This window comes from Schistocerca nitens, chromosome 8, assembly GCF_023898315.1.
Source record: "Schistocerca nitens isolate TAMUIC-IGC-003100 chromosome 8, iqSchNite1.1, whole genome shotgun sequence".
NCBI classification, from domain to species: Eukaryota; Metazoa; Arthropoda; class Insecta; order Orthoptera; family Acrididae; genus Schistocerca; species Schistocerca nitens.
This window is the reverse complement of record NC_064621.1, coordinates 69,075,878-69,102,508: the sequence shown is the minus strand read 5'-3', so window position 1 is coordinate 69,102,508 and position 26,631 is coordinate 69,075,878. Positions and strand designations below refer to the sequence as shown.

The 26,631-nt window shown below is 40.6% G+C and overlaps 1 protein-coding gene across 1 annotated transcript in view; it reads right to left on the bottom strand.

Moving 5' to 3' along the window:
• Positions 1 to 26,631, bottom strand: part of LOC126198685 (FAM172 family protein homolog CG10038) — a 266,737-nt gene that overhangs the window by 90,766 nt on the left and 149,340 nt on the right. Inside the window, exon 6 of the mRNA XM_049935180.1 lies at positions 25,878 to 25,994. Within this exon, the coding sequence (XP_049791137.1) occupies positions 25,878 to 25,994 (117 nt within the window). The remainder of the gene's footprint in view (positions 1 to 25,877; positions 25,995 to 26,631) is intronic.

Genomic DNA, 26,631 nt, shown 5'->3' with positions numbered 1-26,631 from the left:
ATCTTTGTAAACTGTACAACAATTTCACAATAAAACTCTAAAGAACTAAGAACTAGCCTTCCTAATAACATTCAAATCCTGAAAAATCTGTAAACGAGGTTGTCAAGACTCTGAAAGAACCGATTATTGAATTTGCTGAAATATTTGGTAACAGTAAGCCCGACGTAATTTAATCCATCGTTAGTCAGTGGCGGAATATCAGTTTCATAAAATGGAATATTGGCAAGAGTCTTAAAAGAACGAATACGGCAGAGTTTGGCTTAGCCATAGAGTATGTGTTTGCTTCAGAATGAGAACTAAACTACAAAACGTAGTGTATTGAAATTAACATTCTCAACAGACCCTGACAAAGTTTTTGAATGGGCAACGTACCCAGATCTTTACCATTCGCCGACACATGAGTCATTCGAGAACGCCAACAGCTAGTGCTTCAAACCATAGCGCACACGGTGTTCCGAAATATCGAGTTCTGAAACAACTATCCATACCGTCATCCAAAGGCAATGGATGTTTGTGCCCACTGAAACACTTTTTCCGTCATTTGTCATTTGTTAAACAGTACGCAACACAGCCATTATTACTACACTACTTATAACCAAATAAAACATTTAATAATATTATTAACTATTAAACGAACATGATTTCACATCCTAAACAATATATCAAGTGCTGGACTTTTTCAAATAAACGTCCCGTTCCACAAATCTTAACAGATCCACCATGAAGGTAAATCATAGTTTCTTTTTAGATCACAATTAACAGCAATACACTCATAGAATCACCTCAGAAATCTCTCCAGGATTAACATTTTCAATGTCGACACATTTATAATTTCAGTGCAACATCGCCTTATAAGTAAATGACAAATATACTGATACTACAAATACAGTTACGAGATTAATTTTACACGGTCTGATACATCTATGTAACAGCTTGTATAGGCCGATATAGTTTTCGAAAAATAAGACATGCCAAATGAGGTTGGACATTCCTCGTTTATGAACCTGTGATATTTCTTTCAAATAATCTTCAAATTTATGAAGTGTAAAAAATAGTTTCAATAATGGTCATTCTGTTTCATAATTATCTTCTGCACGAATTAGGCAGAAACTTGAGGTAAATATCACAACAAGGTTTTTAGTTTCAGAAGAAAACATCCACTTTTACGGATCAACGTTTTTACTGCCCTTTCACGATCGTTTACTATGCCCTCCATTCGACGTACAACTAACATCCAGACGACTGTCAAACTCGTCCCACACTTTTACGAACTTGGTTGGAGTAATTTTAGCACACAGAGATGTCTTTCAGAAACACTCCTAAAGAAGCACATATCATGAGATCTGACGACATTGGATGGTAGACTGTGGAAAGCGAGATCAGTACGCCCCTTACGTTCGATCCACCGTTGACACCGTACTCACAAGGAAAATCACCCCAAGCAGTTGTAACTGAATTGCCCTCGTTGACAAGAAGAATACACCACGGCTTTCGCTGCTGTATGATCGCTGTCTCGACACGACACACATTAGGTAGTGAGCGAGCTACACTGTACAGTGACATTAATGTGAGCATCTGTCAAAAGCCTGAATAACCACCTTATGCAGCGCGAACGACTGCGAGACAACGTGTTTCTGGGAGGCACCGTCAGGGACGTGGAACATGCCTACTCTAGTGCTGTGGCCAGCTGGGCTTGGTTTCTCGATTGAGGATCCGTGGCACGAACAGCCCTGTCGACGTTGTCCCACAGATTCTCGATTGGTTTTAAATCTGGGGAGTTTGGTGGCCGGAGTGGTACAGTAAACTCATGCTGGTGCTCTCCGAACCACGCACATAAACTACGAGCAGTGTGTCACGTTGCATTGCCCTGCTGGTAGATGCCATCGTGCCGAGGAAAAATAAAATGCATATAGGGGTGGAAACGGTTTCCAAGGATAGAAGGATACTTTGTCGATCCACTGTGCCATCAAGAATGAAGAGATCTCCTAAAGGACGCCAGGAAACATTACCCACAGAATTACACTACCTTCTCCGGTCTGGACCCTTTCGACGATTGTTTCAAGGTGTTTGCTTTGAGACGTTCCACGCCGTTCGCGCCAACGGCCGTCTGCCCGATGGAGCATAAAACGTGATTCATCCAAAAAGGCCACCTGTCACCACTGAGTGAACGTCCAGCCTTCGTCACCGATGAACAAAGTCATCAAGCATGCGCCTGCTGCAGAGGCCCATACGCAGCAATTTCCGATGAACGTTTGTCGAGGAGACCTCGCTGGTAGCCTCTTTGTTCATCTGGGCAGTCAGTTGCTCAACAAATGCACGTCTGTTCGCCCTTACACATCACCGCATCCGTCGTTCAGCCCTGTCATCTATGGCCCGTAATGAACCAGTTGCATCAGTGCCGGTTGTAGCTCAAATGGCTCTGAGCCCTATGGGACATAACATCTGAGGTCATCAGTCCCCTAGAACTTAGAACTACTTAAACCTAACTAACCTAAGGACATCACACACATCCATGCCCGAGGCAGGATTCGAACCTGCGACCGTAGCGGTCGCGCAGTTCCAGACTGAAGCGCCTAGAACCGCTCGGCCACACCGGCCGGCGTGCCGGTTGTGGTTAGCGCATTTGCCATGCACAGTATACTTTAACCACGGGGGCACAGGAGCAGTTTACAAACTATGTCGTTTCGGAAATGCCTCCAGCCTTGACCCGAAAGGCAACGATAATGCACTTTTGGACGTGGGACAAATCGCTCCGTTTCCGCATTTCGACAACGACTGCTAGTGCTGCCACCTGCTGTCTGTGAGTGGTTACTGCACGTTGACGTCGAACACAAGGAGTCATGAAATTAATGGTTCATCTGCACCACGCAGATTCCTACCAGGGTGTATACGGGGACAAGGAAAAACAATTCCCGGATTATTCCCGGATTTCTCCCGGATATCCCATTTAAAAAATATGCTTTTTCCCGGGCGAAAATACACTTTTTCTGTGCCAAGTGACAGTAGGTTTTCCGTAGATTTTCCCTCGGAACTGTAAAACTTATCAATCCATTGAATGGTTAACGTTTTATATGATCGCGTAGGGCTTCCCGGAAAAAAAAGAGAGAGAGAGAGAGAGAGAGAGAGAGAGAGAGAGAAGAAGAAGAAGAAGAAGAAGAAGAAAAGACTGAGCAGAGAAGTTTTGGAGAGACTTTTAATAAAAATAAAGGAGAGAAGTTTTGGAAAGACCTTTGATTTGCAGCAACATATACGCTGCATAATTTCGTATTAAGAAAGTATAATTCGAATTGCACCAAACAGCGCGTTAGTTTCCGGAGTGTTGCAACCGAGGTTGCGATGTCCTTTTGTAAGCGAGTCATATCGCAAGCCACGAATCTCGCCAGCCGATGACAGCAGCTATTCAGAGCATAGGACACGTGTTATAGTCAGCCAATAGCAAGATTACTGGTTACATAGCGCGAACACATGAGAGGAAAAGTTAACCGTTTACATTAATGTACACAGTACCGTATCTTTCACATATAATATTGGTCTCTAAGATTAACAGGCTGCAACAGAACCTAAGCTTTCACATGTAATATTGATCTTCTTTTACGTGTGTTATACTTTAATATACATCACACAAATGTGCCAGTAAATTTAAAATTATGACATAAATGCCTCGGCTCGAAAATCTTGTAAGTGGCTGGTCCTCAAAGTGTTCAGTTTCGAACGCTCTGTGATTTAGATATCCATCCCACTTTCTCACACGTAACATAATTCATCTTGCGTAAAAAGAAATTTACTTTGAAAGTAACGCTTTTCTAACCACCGTTCGCAATACTGTTAAAAATAGGTTCGATTTACCAGTTGCCAGAGAACGCCAGAAAACGCATTACTGTGCGTGTGCAACTGCAGTGGTGTAGGAAGCCCGCATGTTCGTGTGCATAAAGCACTAAGAGAGCTTACATTACTCCAAAAAAGAAACAGGGCATCAGAGGATACTCCAAAGAGCATAGAAATTTCGTAAACCATACTAAAATGCATAATTCGACTTGAAGTGCAAATTGGCTTTTTCCAGATTCACAATGAAGTAGGTTCCATCTGATATTAAGCTTTTCAGTGTGGTTTTTGGGATGTAAATTTTCTTGGAGTACCAGTACTCTACGATCTCATGTTTGGTTCTTTATCGTGGCATAATGCCATAAATGGCAGAAGATGATAGCGTGCTCTTGAAATTCACCGAACAGTTGGAACTAGCCAGTACTGTAGAATGAAACACTTCGTTTCAAATAAAATGATTGCCTCAGCGAAAGTTCTGTAGCAAACTTGCAAAAATAATTTCATTCTTCTGCAAGGCGATTAATATGCTTGACTGCTACTAACTTGGAAAGAAAATAAAATCAGACAAATAAATTAATAACATATTTTTGCCCTCAGTAACTATGTGAACGTATTTTAATTCACTTGACAGCTCCCGGCCACAGAAATCCGTTTTGTTTTCATTTGACGTGGGAGTTGTACACGAAGAGAAGCAGCGAAATCACGTAAACACGGGTCACGTGGAGACAAACCCCCTCCCTACTACAACTCAGACAACTCTGTGCAAGCGCGAATCTGGCAGCTAGGGCGAGCGAGAAAAATTTTTCTCGTTTGCATCTGACTGCTTGCTGCTACTATCGATACAGCTAACAGACAAACTTCAAGTAGCGGGAAGAGGGAAAAGGTACTGCTTATACGCGAGTCAAATGCGCATGCGCAACAGACCGCTGGCAACTGGTCAAACGAACCTAATGTGAACAGTTGTGACGTCATGCTCACAGCAAGCAGTTTATACAGTCTGCGCCCTACGGCCTTTGACATACTTTTGCTATCTGCAGACGCTTGTGCGTGCACGGTGTTTTGTTGTAAATTGCACATTTCCTTTGCCACTAAAGTTTTATTTTTTCCCTCTCGTTCATATTTTATTGCTGCAGTATCATTCTCTAGTAGCAGGATACAGTAACATTCTTTGCTAGAGAATCAATTCTGCAGTCAAAATTACAAAAATTTAAATGAAAGCTAAAACAATGAAAAATTCCCGGAATTCCGAAAAATTCCCAGGTTTTTCCCGGTTTTCTCCCGAATGAAAAAATTCCCGGGATTTTCCTGGTTGTCCCGGGTCGTATACACCATGCCTACTGAAGTAGCCACTTATACAAGAGGACTTTTGCAAGTACGTTACACATTTATTGAATGTTGCAATAAATTTCGAAGTGACGCATATACATGGAACTATTTTGCAACATAATCACCAAGTTTCTGTAATCAACAGTCTGAACTTTCTACCAGACATTTAGTTTCTCGACGATAGATATCTGCTCCTTGTTCACGGATCCATTCGAAAATCGCTCTGTGAACTTCCTCACAGTCGGAAAATTTGGGAATGCTCGGAATGTGCTCCACGACTGCCTGGACATTGTCCTCTGTCGACGATGTTGATGGCCTTCCTTCCCGATCGGCTTCGGCCACGTCTGTGCGGCCTTGGTCAAACTGTTGGCACCATTTCACTACGGCCAGGTGCTACTTTGCATTTGGTCCGAATACTGCCAAAAATTCATGGTGAACCTGTGTGCAGCTTAGGTGTCTTGCCCTTGAGAATCGTACTGTCCAACGTATTTCAAAGAGTACGCTTCCAGCTGCCGTGCCATTTCACTCGCACCCTGTGATGCACCTGTTAATAGTGCGCAGGGAAGGTGCATCTACACTACAGGACACCAAGCACATGTTCTCTCTTCAGACAATGCGTCGGTCTTGTTGCCCAACGCTATTAGCGCGGGACGACATGTGTAACATACTTTTTGAAATATTCTCGTGACTGGCACTTTTAGCTTCGAAAAGTGAGTATAAATGTACTCCAAGTTTTTATCTTCATTCATATACAGTGTGTCCGAGAAGTAGCCGTTCCTAGCAATGTATGCTGGAGCCAGTGGCGCTATGCGTTCATTTCTTTCGTCAGTCGACTCGACTGAATCGAGTAGTTGTACTTTCCTATGTAGCGCGCGCGCCTCCGACATCGTATTTTATACATTCCTCGTCTTACAGGCAGACACAGGAAAAACTGCGTTCATAATGATGATGCTATGACATATTGGGAAAGAACTGTTTTTATTTCAACAATGGACCATGTTACGACTGACATGAGAGAACGTTTTGCCGAAGAAAATATTTATCATTTAAAAATTCAACATACTTTTGGCCTCACAACTACGGAAACATGACAGTAATGATCTGGCACATAAATTGAATAAGTGCTTAACCGAACTACCGTTCTTTGAAGACCAATCACTTTTTGTGATTAAAAAGAGAGTAATGGGAGAGATTCTTCAATACAAGCAAACGAGCATAAACGCCCTTAATGATCGTGATTCTGTTATGCAAGCGTTGTCTGTCTGTCCTAGAACTGACTACCCTACTTTGCACACACTGTACAAAATATCTGCTTGTCTACCTGCATCTATTGCTGAAGTAGAAAGAAATTTTTCAACATTGCGGCGTACAAAGACATAGTTGAGGTCGACAATGAACGAGAATCGACTTAATGGCTTAGCTCTTGCACACTCACCATGACATTGATTGTCCTATTGACGATGTAATTAACCAATTTGCCAGGAAGGATAGGCGTATAGAATTCATCATTTAAGGAAGAGAACAACAATTGCAACTTTTTTACTTCACAAGAATGTATTGTCTTGTATATGTGTACAATCAGTTTAAATAAAACTTCCTTAAACTTTGCATGTGACTTGATTATTTTTTATTACGGTAAAAGTAAAGGTAGCTGAAGCTATCTTTAGTGCCCCCTCCTTGAGGTTTTCTGTATCCGCCACTGGCTGGAGCCGCACCCTGCTGTAATCACCCATGAACCGTGACTCCGTTGCCTTCAAGTTGAGGTATTAAAGTACGTTTTCAACATGTGCAAACAATAATTACTGCACATCCACCCCCTCCCCGCCCCTGCAAAAAAGCATGATCCGGACAGGTATTGTGGTGGCATACCGATCCATTCATAACATGAGGCGGGTTCATTTTCAATTCTTGTACGTAAGGGGGATTTTCCTAAGGCCACAAAACTACATTCCTCCTATGCGATGTGCGATATATCGCACATTAATCAGCAAATAACACAAGTATGCGAGACACGGCATTTGAAAATTGTGCGAACAAAGCACGGCAGACCGCAGCTCGCTGTGTGTGTCGTTGTCAGGCACACAGGCAGTTTATTTACAACGATCGGTTTGAATCCTTTCATTTTCTGATTTTTTTGATGTATTCATGCTTCGCTGACGGCGGTACTTGAATCCCAGCTGGTCTTTCCAGAATAAATTTCACTGGATACTGCTCAACTGATTGAGCGACGGCGACGACGACGACACACGTTTCCTCTCGCGTTTTCCTAAGTCCACTATTACGCAGCCTGTCTTTAACCGTCAAACGGAGTTGGTGGGTCCTTTTTGATACCAGTCAAACTGTACACACGTACCATTTCCTCCGTTGGTCATTCTATTGTTGGCGGTTCTACATACCTTCTCGGCAGTTAATAGTGAACCTCCAGACGAACCAGCAGCATTGTGGAGTTGTTCTCTTTCTCAGTGCACAGCTGTAAAGTTTGGGTGGTGCCATTATTGACCCCACGACACCGTAAGTCTTTCTGTTTGCCCTACGTCAAAAGTTTACTTATCAACGAAAAATGTCATTTTATTTTTAGACTTAGTGAGTGTTTTCATTTATTTTCAATGTTACTATGGCTTTGAGCTCTCATTCACGTATGTCAGTGCTCGATCCAAGTTTTCCAGACTTTGCTAGAAGAACTAGAAGAAGGAGAAGAGGGTAGTGATGCAAATGATCTGGACGATGAAAATGAACCTTCTTACAACAGTGAACATGAAACTGCTTCAGAACAAAGTCGTGGCTCTAGTGAATCAGATAAATTAGAGGGAAATAAACATAGAGGGGAATCATCTAGTTTCTATGGCAGAAATAGGTATAAATGGTCCACTCTAGAACCTCAAAGGAATGTGAGAACACCAGCCCACAACTTGATAATAAAAGTTCCTACACTGACAGGCCCTGCAAGCCGATTCGGAGACTCATGCAGTCCATTGGAAGCGTGGGAGTGTTTGTTTACCAGAGATATGTCAGAAGAATTGTGAGTCACACCAATGTGAGAATTTCTTCATATCGATCAACGTCAATGAACTTAGGGCACTACTTGAATTATTATACTTCAGTGCCATTTTCAAATCTAATCATGAATATCTGGAGTCTATGTTTGCAACAGACGGCACTGGATGAGATATTTTCCGCGCCACACTATCCATGAAGAGAGTGCTGATATTGCTTTACTGCCTAAGAAGACCGCTACGGTCGCAGGTTCGAATCCTGCCTCGGGCATGGATGTTTGTGATGTCCTTAGGTTAGTTAGGTTTAACTAGTTCTCTAAGTTCTAGGGGACTAATGACCTCAGCAGTTGAGTCCCATAGTGCTCAGAGCCATTTGAACCATTTGAACTGCCTAAGATTTGATGACATAACTAGCAGAGATGAGAGGGAAAAAAATGATCCTGCAGCAGCGATTTCTTGGATTTTCGATAGAATGGTTCACAATTCTCAGGCATCTTATAACATATGGTCACATGCATGCGTAGATGAAATGCTGGTTCGTTTTCGTGGGAGATGCGCATTTAGGGTTTATATGGCTAGTAAGTCAGCGAAATTTGGGCTGAAAATAATGATTTTAGCTGATGCTCAAACAAATTACCTTTTGAATGCCTATTTATACACTGGAAAAAGACAGTGATGGCGTTGGCATGACACCAGAAGAAAAGAAATTTCAGAAACCTACTCAATCTGTCCTGAGACTAGCGAAACCCATTTACGGTACAAACCGTAATATTACAGCTGACAACTACTTTGGCTCTACTGAATTAGTTTCGGAGTTGAAAAAAACGTAAGTTGACCTATGTTGGTACATTGAGGAAAAACAGAAAGGACATCCAACCCGACTTCCAGTCATCTAAGAGGCGTGTGGAAGGTTCAACACTTTATGGCTTCACAAATTACAGAACATTGATTTCTCATGTCCCTAAAAAAGGAAAAGTTGTCATTTTGATTTCCAGTATGCATCATTCAAAAAGTACAGATCCAAAAACAGGAAAACCAGAAATAATTTCCTTTTACAATAGCACAAAAGGTGGCGTAGACTCTCTTGATCAGAAGTGTGCTACCTACAGCACAGGCAGACGAACACGCAGATGGCCTCTTGCTGTATTTTATGCTGTTCTGAACATACGCGGAGTTAACTCGTATGTAATATACAAACGTCCTGCAAAAAGTACATACCTATTTCCCGGTTTGAATTCATCAAGACACTTGCCAGGCAGCTTACTGAACCCTATCTCAATGAGAGGCTGATGAATGGCAGACTACCAAAAGAACTAAGAGTAACAATGTCAGGACTTTTGAAGAAACCTCTCCCAAAATCACATATATCCACTCTCGATTCAAAGAGGAAACGATGTGCTCTTTGTCCACGTGCCAGTGAGAAAAAGACAAACCAATATTCTACCTGCTGCAGTTGCCCAGTTTGCCAAACCTGTCGTTCGGTTGTCTGTAAATAGTGTGGAGAGGAGAATGCGGGTGATTATTGACGATTTGTGAAAAACTCTGTATCAATTCATATTTGATGTTCATTACATGAAAGCTAATTTTTCAAACACTATATATTTATCTCACAGCAATCTGTTACTGTTTCGTGTTATTTCTGATACAATAAACTAGTTCGAATTTTTACATTGCATTTCATTTCAGTGTTAAGTAGTGTTGCATAAACTTTTTCCGTTTTGTGATTTTTATAGAGATTTTTTTTAGTTTCACTGAAGTTGTGTGTTGTAACATAGGCAATTAAGAAATTATAAATAAATATTTCTAATGAAAGCAAAGTAAATTAATTTTCATGGATAAAATTGAGTGGCATCCTTTTGGACCCCACAACACCATTTACGATACAAAGAAGTAGAGTTGGGCAACACGTTTCTTTTTCCCGATTCGATTCTTACGATTCAATCTCACACTGCGAATCGATTCCTACGATTCGTTCACGATTCATTCTAGCTAGTCTGCGATGGCACGATTCATAATTTCTTACGGAATGCAAAAAGTTCATCTTACAGATGGCAGGACATGTCTGAGTAAACATGCATATGACGTTACAAGTGTGAGTCTCGATTTATACGTGTAATGCCTTAATTGATGAAAGGTCACGTTTGATTTGATTGCATCTATTGTTATATTTCAGTATGCCAGGAAAGAGGAGTCGATTTGTGCGAAAGGTGGTGCAAAATTACGTGGTACGCCAGTTTGGTTGTGTGGCTTGAACGTATCTAACTGCAGACGTCTGTTTTATAGTAACAAAATCTAGCAGTGAGGCAGACGTGGTTTGGCTCATATCATCCTATGTTTTTCTGTGCTAAGATGTCTTTCCAAGTCCACATCACCCTTGTAATTCATAACGCTGCTGACAGCCCTCCCACACAGCAAATTTAGCTTAACTTTCATTTCTTCTAAGTATAAAGCATAGGTATTTTGCTTTTCATTTGTCTGAGAACTTGCCGCTGTCACTACTATTTACGTGAGAAGACGTCATGCTTCTAAACAATAGGATTCAATCGTATACAGCGACATTACTTCACTAAAATTTGATATGAATCTGAACACGATAACATTCGAAAACTCGAACTTGAAATTATTAATTAAAAAGCTTTTGTTTAAAGATAAACTTGAAAACCAAAATCCGTATCTAAATATAAAATTTTATCCAAACTGTTAAAGCCGTTTCCAAGAAACACGAAATTCGCATTTTTATTAAAAAAATTCTTTTGTGTAAAATCGCGTGCTGTAAGGAAAGACATCTATATACAGATAAACATAAAAACCAAAACATTGACTACATTCAATACGTACTAACCAAGTTTTACGAGATGGCGTTATAAAAACATGTGAAATAGCGTTTTTACGAATGGAACTATGTAGGATATATATATTGCAAAATTGACTTTTTACGAAAGAATGGAACTATGTAGGTGAACTCAAAACGCAAAAACCAGTCTACATACAAAATTTCATCCAAATCGTTAGGGCCGTTTTCGAGATACGCGAAATATAATACATAATCCAAGTGCTATTGCTCGTGTGTATAGAAGATGTGTGTGTGTGTGTGTGTGTGTGTGTGTGTGTGTGTGTGTGTTTTGCATCGCATCTGCAACAAATACTTGGATTTCTTGATTTTAATCGTGTGCATTGGGAGCTGTGTACCCGTTGTATATCGTTTCTGTCATCACTAGTTCGTGTATTACTCGCGCAAACTAAGCGGACGTCGGCGCGGTGGCTGATGGTAGCTATAGTAAATGGGAAATGCCTTTACGCTCATTCCCGTCATCCACCGCCAAGTGTCAGCTTCGTTTTCACGAGTAATATTACGGCCCACGAACTTCGTTTGTTCGTCCCGAGCTTCCTTTGTTCACGCGCATCCTCCACTAGACTGCCATCTGGCGGTCGTAATCATTCGGCACGATGGCATGATTTGGAGGTTGCCTTCGAAGCATTGCGTACTAAGAATCGATGAATCGTTGGAACTTGGAATCGTCACGGCTCGGAAACATGCAATCGTTCTTACGATTCTTTTGAACGACGATTCGTCCGTATCACGATTCGATTCTTACGATTCTTTATTTAGAGTCGTTCAAATGAACGATTCATTCACGAATCGCCACAACTCTACTAAGAAGTCACCACACCGTTTGAGGGTTAACAATGCCTGAAACAAAAGCACGCTTCCCCCAATCAGGTTGTGTCTCTTTACGAGGTGAGGCCCTGTCACAGCAATCTCTAAACTCACTCGTTATCTCTTGTCATTACGTCTGTCATTGATTTCGCTGTTTGTGCGCGATCGCGTACACACACACATGCCACTAACCGTTTCTCAACAGTGGAATCGTGTCCGCTCACATTAGCCATGACTTAAACAATGCAATACTAAAACAATACTGGCAACAATGATTCTCGTCAGATCCCAAGTAGAGATACCAATAAAACTACTATTTACTCCCCCAGAAGTAAAAAGTCACGGGGGCTATGGGGACTTCTCCGACTCGTGTAGGGGCATATTCTTGTCAAATCGGGTGAACATTTTTGAAGTACCCCGTGGAAAGTACAGGAAATTTGACAAACAAATCTGATCGTTCACGGGTCCCGAGAGCCGCCTCCCCCCCCCCCCCTTTCACCGTGCTGACAAAATGATAACAGCTGGTTTATACACTGAAGCTCCAAAGAAACACGTACACGCCCGCGAATTCAAATACAGAGATACGTAAACAGGCAGAATACTGCGGCAACGCCTATATGAGACGACATGTGTCTGGCCGCAGTTGTTAGATCTGTTACTGCCGCTACAATGGCAAGTTATCAAGATCTAAGTGAGTCTGAACGTTGTTATTGCCGGTGCACGGGCGATGGGACGCAGCATCTCCGAGGTAGGGATTTTTCCGTTAAGACCACCGGTAAAACATCAAATCTCCATCACAGCGGCAGGAAAAAGATCCTGCAAGAACGGGACCGACGACGACTGAAGGCAATAGTCCAACGTGACAGAAGTGCAACCCTTCCGCAAATTGCTGCAGATTTCAATGCCGGGTCATCAAGTGTCAGCTTGTGAACCATTCAACGAAGCATTATCAATATGGCCTGTCGGAGCCGAAGGCCAACTCGTTTACCCCTGATGACTGCACGACACAAAGCTTTAAGCCTCGTTTGGGCCCGTCAACACCGACAATGGACTGTTGATGACTGGAAACACATTGCCTGGTCGGACGAGTCTCGTTTCAAATTTATCGAGCGGATGGACGTGTACTGATACGGAGACAACCTCATGAATCCATGGACGCCAGACGTCAGCAGGGGAGTGTTCAAGCTGGTGGAGACTCTGTAATGGTGTGGGGCGTGTGCAGTTGGAGTGATATGGGACCCCTGATACGTCTAGATACGACTCTGACAGGTGACACATACATAAGCATCCTGTCTGATCACCTGCATCCATTTTTGTTCATCGGGCATTCCGACGGACTTGGGCAATTCCAGCAGGACAATAGGACACCCCACACGTCCAGATTTGCGCTCCAGGAACACTCTTCTGAGTTTAAACACTTCCGCTGGCCACCAAACTCCCCAGACATGAACATTATTGAGCATATCTGGGATGCCTTGCAGGATTCTTGGCGTCAATTCCCTCCCACCACTCCAGACATTAGTCGAGTCCATGCCGCGTCGTGTTGCGGCACTTTTGCGTGCTCGCTGCTGGGGCCCAACACAATATTAGGCACGTGTGCCAGTTTCTTTTGTTCTGTAGTGTATATACCACATCCCAAAAACAAATGAGCGCAGAATACAGATATGAGTGGGCAGGCAAAACAGTTCCGACATTTCATGTAAGCAGAACTGTGTAACTCTTGTTTCCGAAAACGGTTTTTGCCTTCTGCAACTTGTGGTATGTAAACTCTAACGCCGTCGTCAAACTTTTGGGGCATATTTCTCGATCTCTCTCTTACCCAAAATTGGAGGATGTTATTTGAGAGAGAGAGAGAGAGAGAACGCTGAAAACTATAACTAAACGCCAGACTAGGACTGGAGCCATTTATTTCGATTCTGGAATCAGTTGAAGGGTAATTTGGTCAGTCTGGATGAAGGGTCACAAGTTGCGCGCCCACCGGGAGACGGCATCGTCCGCATCTGAAGCGGGCAGCAGCAGCCAAACGAACAGCTGCGGCGCGAACCAGCTGGCGGTCTCTCGGCGCCCAGCGGCCTGGCTAATCAACGAGCTCCCTGCGTCGCCACCACAATGTCGCTCGAGAGCGAACGGCCGCCAGCCTGTTCCCCTCACCACAGTCTCTGACCACCGTAGACACTGCTTCACAGGGCACTCTGGAATCGTTTCAAAGGCCGTGACATAACCAGGGCCGGGTTTGGGGCCCAAGCGACAGAAACGGCCGCTTGAGGCGCCAAAGGTCCCCAGGTCCAAAATTTGTAACACGGTGTACTGTAATTAGTGGAGAAAACTGGTACTGATGAAAGTATACAACAACAGAAGCAAAAATGTTCTAGTAGAAACGGCTCCACCTGTATGACAATTGCAAGCCACCACTGACTTCTGTCTGAGTTACTGCCCCAGGTAGTATAAAAGTATTTGAAGTGAAACCTTCCTATTAAGTCTCGCACATAATTGGGTTCAAATCAATACTGCTTCAGCACGCAAAATGTTACAATTTACTGAAAACACACACCTGTTGAATGAGTTCCACATGCCGACCTCTCATGCCTTTATTAATGGAATATTTATCATTCATACCACACACAAATTTAGGTTTTCCTTTTCATTTGCGTACATAAAAATTTTGAACAGCGTGTTTATCAATTTTCAGCTACTTTCTGAAATTGAAATACTTACTGCTGAGCTTTTTATTTATTTTTTGCCCCCCCCCCTCCCTCACAACACACAACTTATACAGTCAAACAGTGTCTTGTTTTAAATATAAAGGTCATACAAACTCAGATAATTTTTGTCCCATTTTTTCCAATGCAACATGAAACCATGGTGAGCTAAAAAGTTCCGTTATTAAACTACTGGAATTTTGTTCTTCATTTCACCAACTCGATTTAATTGAAATTTTTCATTTAAGTTGCAGCAATACTTCTTTCCGTACAAGCTTTTAAAGAGCTGAAAAGCGGACTTCTTTTCTTTTAATATTCGAAAATTTATTTCTGTTACAGACAACTGTCTATGTAGTACTTATTTTAAAAGGAAACACAACCCACTGATCACTTAATAAAATTTATTTTTGTAGGTGTTGCCAACAGCTCCAGGTACAAAAACTAATGTCTGAGGGCTGGGAGGGTGGAGGGGAGCCCAATGATACGACTCTCGTTTGGAAGAGTGTTGCCAAAGTGGCACTGGATACATCGAGTAGCTTGGCTGAAGCTGGTACTAGTTCACACTTCCAGGCACTGTTTTATTTACAACACAAATATTTAATCCTTTGTTTACTAATGATAAAATCTTTATATCCATGTTAAGAAAATGATAATTTAATTTCTTTTCAGAAAAAGTTTCTTGACAGTATTTTCACTTACGTACTTTTTGCAGTACTCTGCAAAACAGTCATCATTTCTCATGCGGAGTTGTTTCGCAGAATAGACATCACATGGCTGACACATTCATTTGCTCCAATGGAAGCGACTTTGTGTGCTAAGCAATACACACCTTCTTGAAGTTCCCTTTGCAGGCTTCTATGATGTTTCATTTACCAGCTTAGCTTGTGAAATTATGATTAGTAACAATAAATGCATAGCTCTTTAACAGATCTTTATGTTGGTGAACACACTGACGGCTCTCACAAGTGCAGCAATTACAGAAATTCTAGAACTTCTTCAGACTCATTCACTCTTCTGTATTAATTTAACTTCTGATTGTTTTAGTATTGACTAAAGTTACACCAGGAAAATTTCCCACTGTCTGCTGCTGCAATTTTGTTTCCACTGTCTCTGGCTGAGGTTACAGACCTCTGATCACATGCTACTTCATCCAGTTGTGATACAGCATGCTACTGGTCAGGTCAGCAGCACACACAGTCCACAACTATATAGCTGTGAAGAACACGTAACTACCTATACTTGCCAATGGCTAGAGACTTGAACTGGATATTATTATCTTGTTAAGTCCGCAGCTCGTGATCCAGGGGCTATCGTTGCTGCCTCTGGATCATGGGAACCCAGGTTCGATTCCCGGCCGCGTTGGGGATTTTCTCTGCCCGGGGACTGGGTGTTTGAGTTGTTATCATTTCATCATCATTTCTGAGAGTGACTAGATTGGATTGCGAAAAGAAAATGGACTATCTAAAAATTGGGACATTTTACGGGTGCTGATGACTGCGCCATTGAGTGCCTCACAAACCAAACATCATCATTATCTTGTTAAGTACAAAAGCTAACCCGCAGTAATGATTTATGGCACACAAAACTCAATTTTAAAGACTAAACAACTCTTATCATCAATAAAAATTCAAATTCTCTGAGCTGTATAATCACAACCAAGAAACAATGTACATGCAGCAGAGAACACAAAAGCTTGAGCTACAGTTATGATGTCAAAGCCATTATAGGCAGAAAATATGTGGTGTCCAACATTGAGAAGTGGTTCTTCCATCACGTCACTTATATATTTGATAGTCCAAACAATCAGTTTTGCACAGTAACGACTGGTAAACAAAGGATTAAAGGTAAGCTCTAGGAATGTGTGTGTGCAAGAGCATGTAATCCAAATTCTAGTGTACTTTGGATGTTACTAGGAAGCTGAAATTGTATTTTCTTTTATTTAACCATGCATTCCTTTTATTAGTCCACCATGCTCCAAAAGTGGCTGCTGTAGTTGGCAACTCCCACTTCTCATGGTTTTTCCTTCCCTGTTCTTGCAAGAAAGTATTTAGATGGGTGTACAACACAAAACATCTTCTTTCAGTGTAACCACTCCTTTAAGATGTCATTATCTTTGCAACTGCCAAAAATCCTTATTTTCAAAACAGTTTATTTTTCCTCACATCTACCCTATAACTACACCCTAAACTCTGAGCCCCCCCCCCCCCCCCCCCCCCGCAGTATTAGTTCTATATACTTTCAAAAAACCTTTACATTGTGATTATTATTAATCCTGACTTCAGAATATCTTACAGAGAAGTAAGGTAAAAAGGAATCAGCTTCTATGGCTTCTGCATTTCAATTTAGCACTCATTACTACTTCATGTTTAGGAGACATTTGTATGGCAAAGCACAAATGACTTGCCAGACAAGGTGCTGTGCCAACAACGGATCAATCCGCACATCAAGCTAGTAAATGTTGATGGGTTCTGGCAGCAACTCTAGAGCACCATCTAACATTCAATTAAGTGAAGGCCACACATACTCCTCGTCCCAGTCTGACACACACACAAAAAATAATCAAAACACAGACACAGCTTAGATGTCCATAAAGGAGACATACATGACCCCCCTCCCCCCCTATCACCCCCCTAAAAAATAGGATGACACTGTGGAATTGAAATGGACATACTGGACTACTGATGAAGTTTGTCCAGTCGAACTCTGGAAGTGGGCAGATTGTACATATGAATAATCTACTTTTAAATAATTTTCTTACTACATGTATGAATATTTAAATTGCTTCATAGCAGCAGAGTGAGAGTTGCATGACCACTAACAAACAAAATCCCTTCTGCACTAATTTCCTAAGAATGTGGAATAGGTAACTGATTGTCAGAGGATACGAGGTGTGGCTAGAAAAAAACCGGACTAGTACTGGTGAAACAATAAAACGAATGCAATAAGGCTGAAAGTCGTGTGGCCTGTCACGTGACTCTCGCTCCGCCTACTGCTACTCTCGCTCCGCCTACTGCTCGAGTTTCATCTGCCTCCTGCACTCAGTCTGCCCGTGGCGTCTGTTTTAAGTAGTTGACGTTTTGTCTGTGCGTCGGAAAATGTTGAGTGTACAGAAAGAACAGCGTGTTAACATCAAATTTTGTTTCAAACTAGGAAAATCTGCAAGTGAAACGTTTGCAATGTTACAACAAGTGTACGGCGATGATTGTTGATCGCGAACACAAGTGTTTGAGTGATTTAAACGATTTAAAGATGGCCGCGAAGACACCAGTGATGACACTCGCACTGGCAGACCATTGTCAGCAAAAACTGATGCAAACATTGAAAAAATCGGTAAACTTGTTCGACAAGATCGCCGTTTAACAATCAGAGCAGTGTCTGAGTTAACAGGAGTTGACAAGGAAAGTGTTAGGCAGATTCTTCACGAAAGTTTCAACATGAACAAAGTGTGTTCAAAAATGGTTCCAAAGTGTCTCACAATTGAACAGAAGGAACGCCGAAGAATGATTTGTTCTGACATCCTGGAAAACATTGAAAGTGATCCCACCTTCTTACAAAATGTTATTACTTGCGATGAATCGTGGTTTTTTACTTACGATCCCGAAACTAAACGCCAATCGATGCATTGGAAAATTCCTGGTTCTCCACGACAAAAAAAAGCACGAATGTCAAATCGAAATTCAAGGCAATGATGATTGTTTTTTTTGACATCAAAGGGATTGTGCACATTGATTGGGTACCAGAGGGACAAACAGTGAATCAGCATTACTACATTAGCGTCCTGGCTACCCTACGTGAGCGAGTACGGAGAAAACGGAACGATTTGTGGAGAAAAAAGTCATGGATCCTTCACCAAGACAATGCCCCAGCTCACAGTGCGTTGTCAGTGAAGACGTTTTTGGCAAAACACAACATTCCCATCTTAGATCATCCACCCTACTCACCTGATTTGGCCCCCTGTGACTTTTTTCTTTTCCCTAAAGTCAAGTCAGCTTTGAAAGGAACTAGATTTGAGACTGTTGAAGCAGTAAAAGAAAAAGCGACGGAAGTAATGTATGGACTTACCGAAAATGATCTGCAGCATTGCTATGAACAGTGGAAAATTCGTATGGAGCGGTGTAGAGACCGAGGAGGAGAGTACATTGAAGGAGATAACATGAAATTGTAAATAATTGTAAATAAATGTTTTTTCCAGCATCAGTCCGGTTTTTTTCTATCCGCACCTTGTACTGTGCACTATTTTTTCATTGCAGTCAGTGACATTAAACATACTGTAGGCAGAAACTGTCACTTCTTCGAGTGCACTGAGTGTTATGAAACAGACATAACAATAATTCTGTGAGGAGAAATGATTTATTCTGCTTTTGCTTCCTTTCATGATGCAGAAAAAGTGGGTTAATTGGGTTAATACCAAGAAGGTGACTATGGTGAATTTCATCATCTCTGACCACTTTGTCACTTTCTTTGATGCAACTCTATACTCAACAAGGCCTGCGCCACAAAAAACATACTTGAGAAATTAACTTATATGATCTGTGCTGTTTCTTTTGGTAGTTGCATATTGCAACCATTGTGGAAACTGCAGACCTGTTTGGTTCCTAGGACAAATATGAACCATCTGTCACAGCAGCTTAAATTCATCTTGTCTAACATTAAAGATAATACATTATGCACAATATACATGCTGGGTTCAGATCACTCCATCCTCTCTCTGTCTTAACTTGTTTTTCCTATTATAACATTTTGCTTAACTTCTACCAAAATTAAAAGCTTAACAGTGTGTACTGGTAGTCAAACAGCACTGGAAAGAAATTATGAAAAATGTTAAGAGAGTTAATACTGGAAAAAATCCCAAAACGAGTAATCATATGTAGAATATCACAGCTGCAAAGCGATCAGAAACTCATTTCCAGCAGAGGTTGGCAGCAGCACTCTTCATAAAGGAGATCACTAAGTGGCTTCACAAGTACTGCTGCATCTGGCTAATAAACATGCCTACCAGCAGGTGGTGCAGCCCCTGTGGCTCTCTTAAAAGACCCAGCATGCTACCACTCAACAAGCCCTGGTACTTAGCTAGAGACCTGCAGCTGACTGCCACTCAACAATAGGCAGTTATTCGCAAAGTCAATGAACAGATTGCTGCTGCCGTAAATACAGCTCTTCAAGCACTCAACACTCCTTTTCGCAAGTTGTTCTGAGGACTCTTTTTCATCATTGCACACCGCTCTATTTACAGGGAACAACATATACAGAAAACCGAAACTGCAGCAACAAAGAAAGTGAAAACCAAAAACACTATATGCAACACAGTTATGTACAAAAACTGTCCTTACATGAATCTTGCCACATAAATTTGTGGACCAAAATTATAGCAGTAATTGTCTCATTCATTAATTAGTTGAACTATGAAACCGCAGGGCAGGAATCTGCAATGTTCTCTTGCTGCTGATTTTTTCAACTTTCTCCTCAGTGCTACATTAACTTGTATATATGCTGGAGTGTGAATTTTCTGCTGCAGCTAAAATTATTATACTGTAATAACTGCATTCTATGTACTGAAGAATAACAAATTGTATTTAATTTTGGTTGCTGAAGTAGCATCATCAGTAGTCATTTTGCACTATTCCAGGATTATCCACTATACAGCAGCATTTTTTTCCTATGCATTTAACACATGTACTGATTTACTTTCTGTCTATACAGATGAAATGTGTACAGTTATGTTTTTGCTTACCCCTTCTGCTGACTTTGCTTGCTTTTGCTAATGCCAATGCAAGTTCCGCATTGCACTTTGTACAGAATTTTTCTTTACATTATATTCTTGTTCATTTTCAGCACGTGAGAACATAACGATGTCGTATTTCCTTTCTCAATGTTTTTCATCTTGTCATTTTTAATTTCACAAGGAATCACAATTATTTTTCTGATAACTTTTTCTCTTTCTATGTTTTGAGTTATACAAATGTTTTGGCTCAATTTAAAAAAAAAGTGTTTTTACATGGTGTTGCATTAAGGATTGACAGAGTCTTGCAGGTACAGCTGGGTGAGCAGGAGTATTTAATAATAAACTACTGCACAGCTCTACTGTGTTGTCTTAGAATAGCATGAAAAGTGAATGGTTGCCATGCTAATCTCGTTCATTTGGGAGTATTACTTCTTGATGTTGTGAACGTCTATGTCCACCCTACATAGTCTCACATCACCCTTTATTGCTATTTACTTATGATTTTAATCTCATATATGCAATCTAAACACCTTTCCAGATTTCACATCTAACCATGTGATTCCGCTTGGCGAAACAGAAGGGATACACGGAGGCTGGCGTTAAGGGGGGGGGGGGGGGTGTGGAAGCAGGCAGTAGCTATAAAATGCCTTTGAGAGCAGCAGCCCTTCGTGATAATGGTTGGTTCTCCAAACCATTGGAAAAGACCCAAACCAGGCACTGACTGAATAAAGGTCACTGGAAAGGAAGGAAGGGATACAACCTAAATGTTGAACAATATGTACCATCTTTTCAGGCCTTCACATTCTGTGTGTTTAATGTAGACATTACAATTGTTTTTGTCACATACATTATGTTTTTTGCTTCTTTTTTTAATCTGTGCCTCTTAATTTTTACAAACTTCTCAGATTAATACAACATGTTTACATCATGCCTAACACATGTTTTTGAGGTTGTGTAACATATACAACACAGTATATTGCTTCTCTCTCTCTCTCAATCAGACATTTAACTGTGTTTGAATTATTCACCCGAATTTTATTCTAATACTGTTTTCACTTAGTTTATGTCTGAATCTGCGTAACTGTTTTCTACACACAGATTTTTGTTGTTATTTTGAAAACGTCTTCAGTACTGGTATTGAAATACTGTATTTTTTTTTTTTTTTTGCTTTGGCAATATCACATAATAAAAAGTAAACTATACAGCTATTTAAAGTAGGCAAAAATGTCAAAAGTTACTTTTTAAAACTGAAAAATCTTATTTTTAAGCTGAAAACTGTAACACTACAATACAATCATCAAAGATGCTATATGAATAAAAGAAAACTCATTTGTGTTTTAATTAATGTGGCACACAAATAGTAATTTTATTATAAAATTAAGAATGCAGTACATCTGTCTTACTTTTCTGAAGTTTGCGGCAAATCTAATTTTTGTGAAAAACGTTTCTGAAGTGGATGCTACTGCCCACTGTTACTTTTGATTATTCTTTGCCTGCACCTTCGAAATCCAGGAATTTGACAGACTCTTACACAACATGGCTTGCATTATTTCTCCTAACATAACACACACCAGATTTTCATCCTGCGTTTCTTTTCCCAATCAATGATCTTTCTAACATTTTAGCAGCACGAATGGCTGGCACTGTCAGAGCTTCACCCACCACTGTCAATGGTGGAGTTGAGCTCGCAGTTGCAGCTTGTATGTACCTGGCACACCACTATCCAAGGGCTTTTCCATGGTGATTTCTGCTGTGGTTCTCCCCTTGCTACCTACAACAGTCATTTGTTGCAGCACAGGAATCCAGGATCCGTTAACCGTTAGGTTTTCTTCTTTCTTGTTGAAGTCATTGGCATGTTTGTGTCTTTCTATTGTTTTTCTGAACAAGCGGGTGTGATAGCTCTTCCCTACAGCAAGAACTTCCACGTTGGTGAATTTTACTATGGGGTTGGTGTCACACAGCGCACGCTCGATCGTGATTGGTTTCTCCAACTGTACCAACCTGCAATGCTTCTTATGTTCATGGTGCTGGTGTTGACTGATCGTCTAGTCAGTCCAACATTGACTTTTCCACATGTGCACGGTATGCGGTATATTTCTGACATTGTAACTGGGTTACTTTCCTCCTTTGCTGATCTGAGGTACTGTGTGATCTTTTCTGTCAGTTTTTAAATTGTCTTTATGCCTTGTTTGCACAATATAGGCTGATTCTGTCCATCACTCTGCGAATGTATTGGAAAGGCAGTACCTGACATTTCTTCTTCCATTGTGTCACTCTGATGAGTGCTCGATTCTGTGACACTTCTAATGTAACTGGTGGAGCACCCATTGCTCCTCAGAATGCTTTCCAGGTGTGCATCTTGATTGAGGTACTGTGCCTGACATATTCCGTCTTGCTCGCATTCCTTGTGAAAGAGTTGAGCAACCAGAAGCCCTATCACCTCTGCTGCACCGAAGATCCATAAGAATACGAAGGGTAATAGGAAGTTTTGCAATACAGCTTTATATATTTTATTTTTTTTTTTTTGAAGCAATTTCTGCCACATTGAAAACACCTCTCCATTGTCTGAAACGAATCCCCAGCCCTGAGGAAATTCTCATAACTTGAAAACTGCACTCCTTTCAGTTTCATTTTCACATGCAGGAATAGTGCAATGTCACAAGGAGCAAGGTCTGGACTGTAAGGAGGGTGCTCAAGAAGTTTCAGTACTGTACCCCACAAATAATTGTTGCATGGTTTGGCTGGCATGGTTTGGCTGGAACGTTCTTGTGATGGAGGCACCAAGTGTCCATTCTTCACTTCGGTCACAGGTTCTGCAAAGACTGGATGACTTTGGGCATGTACTGCTCAGTGTATCACTTAGCTGTTACTGTCTTGTGAGTGTCCAAAACAACTCGCTCCACAGTTTCACTTGATCTGGGAAGGAAAAAAAAAAGAAACAGCTACCATTTTCTTCTTTACTGATCTTCAAATATCTGTACTTTGTTTTGAGTCTTAGTCGGCACATCATAATAGTACAGCCAAGTCTTGTGCCCTGCCACAAAGTTACTCACATATTGAGATTGTCCATTAGAAAACTTCTTTAACATCTGGCACCAAATCATGTCATCTCGTCTTCCGTCAGTCTATGCGGCACCCAGATAAAACAATGTTTCTTTACTTGAAAATGATCATGTGGAATTGCTGGTGCATTTAACCCTAAGGTATCCTCTCTCTGCTTATAGGTCACTCATCTGTCTTCGTCTAACATTTTCCTCGCAGCATCACTGTTTTCCTCCATAACTGTTGATCATGGCCTTCTCGTCCTCTTTAGAATTCTGTGATCCATCTGAATATAGTGGTACAATGAGGACACACATCACCGAGTGCAAGAGTCATTTCTTCAAAGCACTGGTCTATCTTTAAATCACGTGCGAAGTTGAACCGCAAAACTGCCCGAATCTCACTTCATGGCCACGAAGCCATGAAACTAAACTAAACCTGCTAGTGAATGACTGTGCCCACAGACTTGGCACAGTGAGTACAGTATTCTCACTGATGTATAAATTGCTGAAACACTTTGCCTCTCTGTCGCAGCTGCACTACAGATTTATGCTTCACAGTCGTTGTCATCGTCGTATCTGATGAAGCCAATGTGCATTTTCAGCTGCCAAATTCTGCATGTTATGCAAATTTACATTACCATGGTTCATAAACATCGCTTTGTCAGTAAAGAGGACATGTTGCAAAAATGTAATAGTCTCCCAAGCGATGCACAGGAAACCAACAAAATTCTACACGCTTTTCGAAATCATGGATAGGATACGTTGGTGCAAGATGCGAATTACATTACTCTGGATGATACCACATTCCTTGGCAATACGTCTCAAACCACCATTTGCCTTATAAAAGTACTATGTCTAATTTCTCCTCACTGGTGTACATTTATGAATCCAAGGAATGTTGAAGCAGAAATTGGCTGCCAATATACAGCACAGTTCCCGCTAGTTTTGCAGTGCAGACAAGTAAACAGTCAAAAGGCTCAGGACTACAAAGTAGTCTAGCATGTGTGAGTTTACAACACAATAGCTGAGTCCAGCTGAGTTGTCTTTCAATTTTAGAATACTTTTCGGATTCTTCTGTGAAGAACTTCATCCTCAACATTAACAAGCATTATATCACTGTACTCACTTTTTCAAGCACTTTAGTATGTTGGTAAATAAAGTATATCATTTCAGTTAAAACTCGCTACAATATCTCTTATTTCTGTCAAAACCGACTGCAAGAAAGAATATGCTGTGCTATGCTGTGAAAATGTGCGGTTCAGTTTTATTTTTTGCAGTTAGTTGTAACTATGATAACAAGGCATTTAAACCATTACATAAATTGTTTCTCTCATATATATGCTTTCTCTTCATATATAATTTTAACCAAAAAGTGTAAATATGCCTATGTGCAGTTTTGTTTTCTTCCTCGCAGTGGGTTTTAGCAGAAAACAGAAAAATTGTATTTATGGCTTATTGGCTCAGTATTAGAATACTGTAGGAGTATCTGAATTTTCATAAACTTTGTAATCCTACCCCTTTACATGTTAAAATTATGCTAAGTACTATCACTGGAGCTACTTCCAGCAGCTGGACAGATCTCTCACACCCCATATATCCATTATCCTAACCAATTTACCCATTCATTTTAAGCAACTGCAGTTCTCATTACACATTTTATTTGGAGTAACAATACACAAGGCTAAAGGTCAAAGACTGGAGAGGAGGTGAGAGGGAGGAAGGAGAAGGGCATAGAGAGGGGGAAGGATAAAATGGACAGAGAGAAGGGGTGGAGGAGGAAATGGATGAAAAGATAAGGGAGGGGCAGGTGGACAGAAGGGGAGGTGGGGAGTGGGGAGGGCAAAGATGAGATTAAGACACACATCCCATACATATTTAGCAACTGCAAACCATTGCCGGGCTCACTAGTGATATTTATTGCTAAAAAAAATTGTTTCAACAAAAATTGTTTCATCTGAAATACGATTTACACAACCAGCATTCAAGACACAAAAATAGTATCACGCAGACCATGCAAACATAGTTAACTGTTATTCAGGATTCACAATGCTAGAAAAATTTTCAATAAGCTCCCGTCATACATATAGCAAGAATTTGAAAATCCACCAATTCAATTGAAAATTAAAAACACTTCTTAGCGGTCACTCCTCCTTCAAATTGTCTGGTTCATTGATTCTGGTTTTGAGAACTCATGTTAGCTTTCTAGTAAACATCAACATGACTGTAATTGGGTCTCTACAGTTACAAATATGAAACAGCAGTTCTTTTTCTCCAAAATCGCTTTCCTGCTAATTTTATTAGGTTACATCTAGCCTGTATAAGCAATTGTGATTACTGACAGGTTTTGATAAACGTATATTTCCACTTGGTACACATTACTGGCGGATATTCCTTCCTATGGCACACGATTGTACGCCATAGTTTGTTCTGCTTGGGAGAACAGAAACTAACATTTATTTCATATGTACTTTGGATGAAAGACTCAGTCTGGTCATCAGCAACTTACACACATAATTGATGCTTTTTATGCTACACAACAAAACTGTAATATGATTGCTTGCCAAATGAAAATATGCAGAAGTTTCTTACTTTTTTATAATAATTTTAACATACCTTCTGTAGATATTGCACTACTTTTGATGATGATTTCTGCACCTGAAAGCTATGCACAGAATCTGTAAGTGCAATAGCAAACACACGGTCTTGAAAATCGGAGAAATGATTTATGGCCTGAAAAGAAAATTACGGGTGTTATTAAATCTTACATGTTACAACAAACTGCAACTTAAATTGTTAACAATAAACAGCATACTTTAGCTAACTGTTGTTGCTCTTCTTTTTCATTACATCTATTTTACACATACATTTCAATCTCAGGTCTTCACCTTCAACTACATTAATTGGAATATTAAATAAAATAATTATGTGGAATTCATAAAAACTTACTTTTACATCTTTGTAAAACACATGAAGCTAGATACCATAAAGGCCATTTCACACCATGAGAACTATACTGTATCTTATATACAATAAAAATGTTTGAAAGTTTGTAACACACGTTCTATTACCTGATTGCCTCAAAGTTGAATTGGATAAGAGTCAAATAAATTAGATGACTTTTTTGTTACATAGATCCATAGTAAAGAGATCTTCAAAGATGTAGAATATTTTAGAAAACAAGAATATGTAATACAATATGTGTAAAGTCCCATGTTCAAGTCCCTGTCTGGCACACAGTTTTAATCTGCCAGGAAGTTTCAAAAATATGTAATGCATAGTTTAGAAAATACTATGAAACAACTAAAGAGAAAATCTTAAAAATATTTTCATTCAAGAGGTAATAAAAAAACTTTTCTTAAAATGTGTA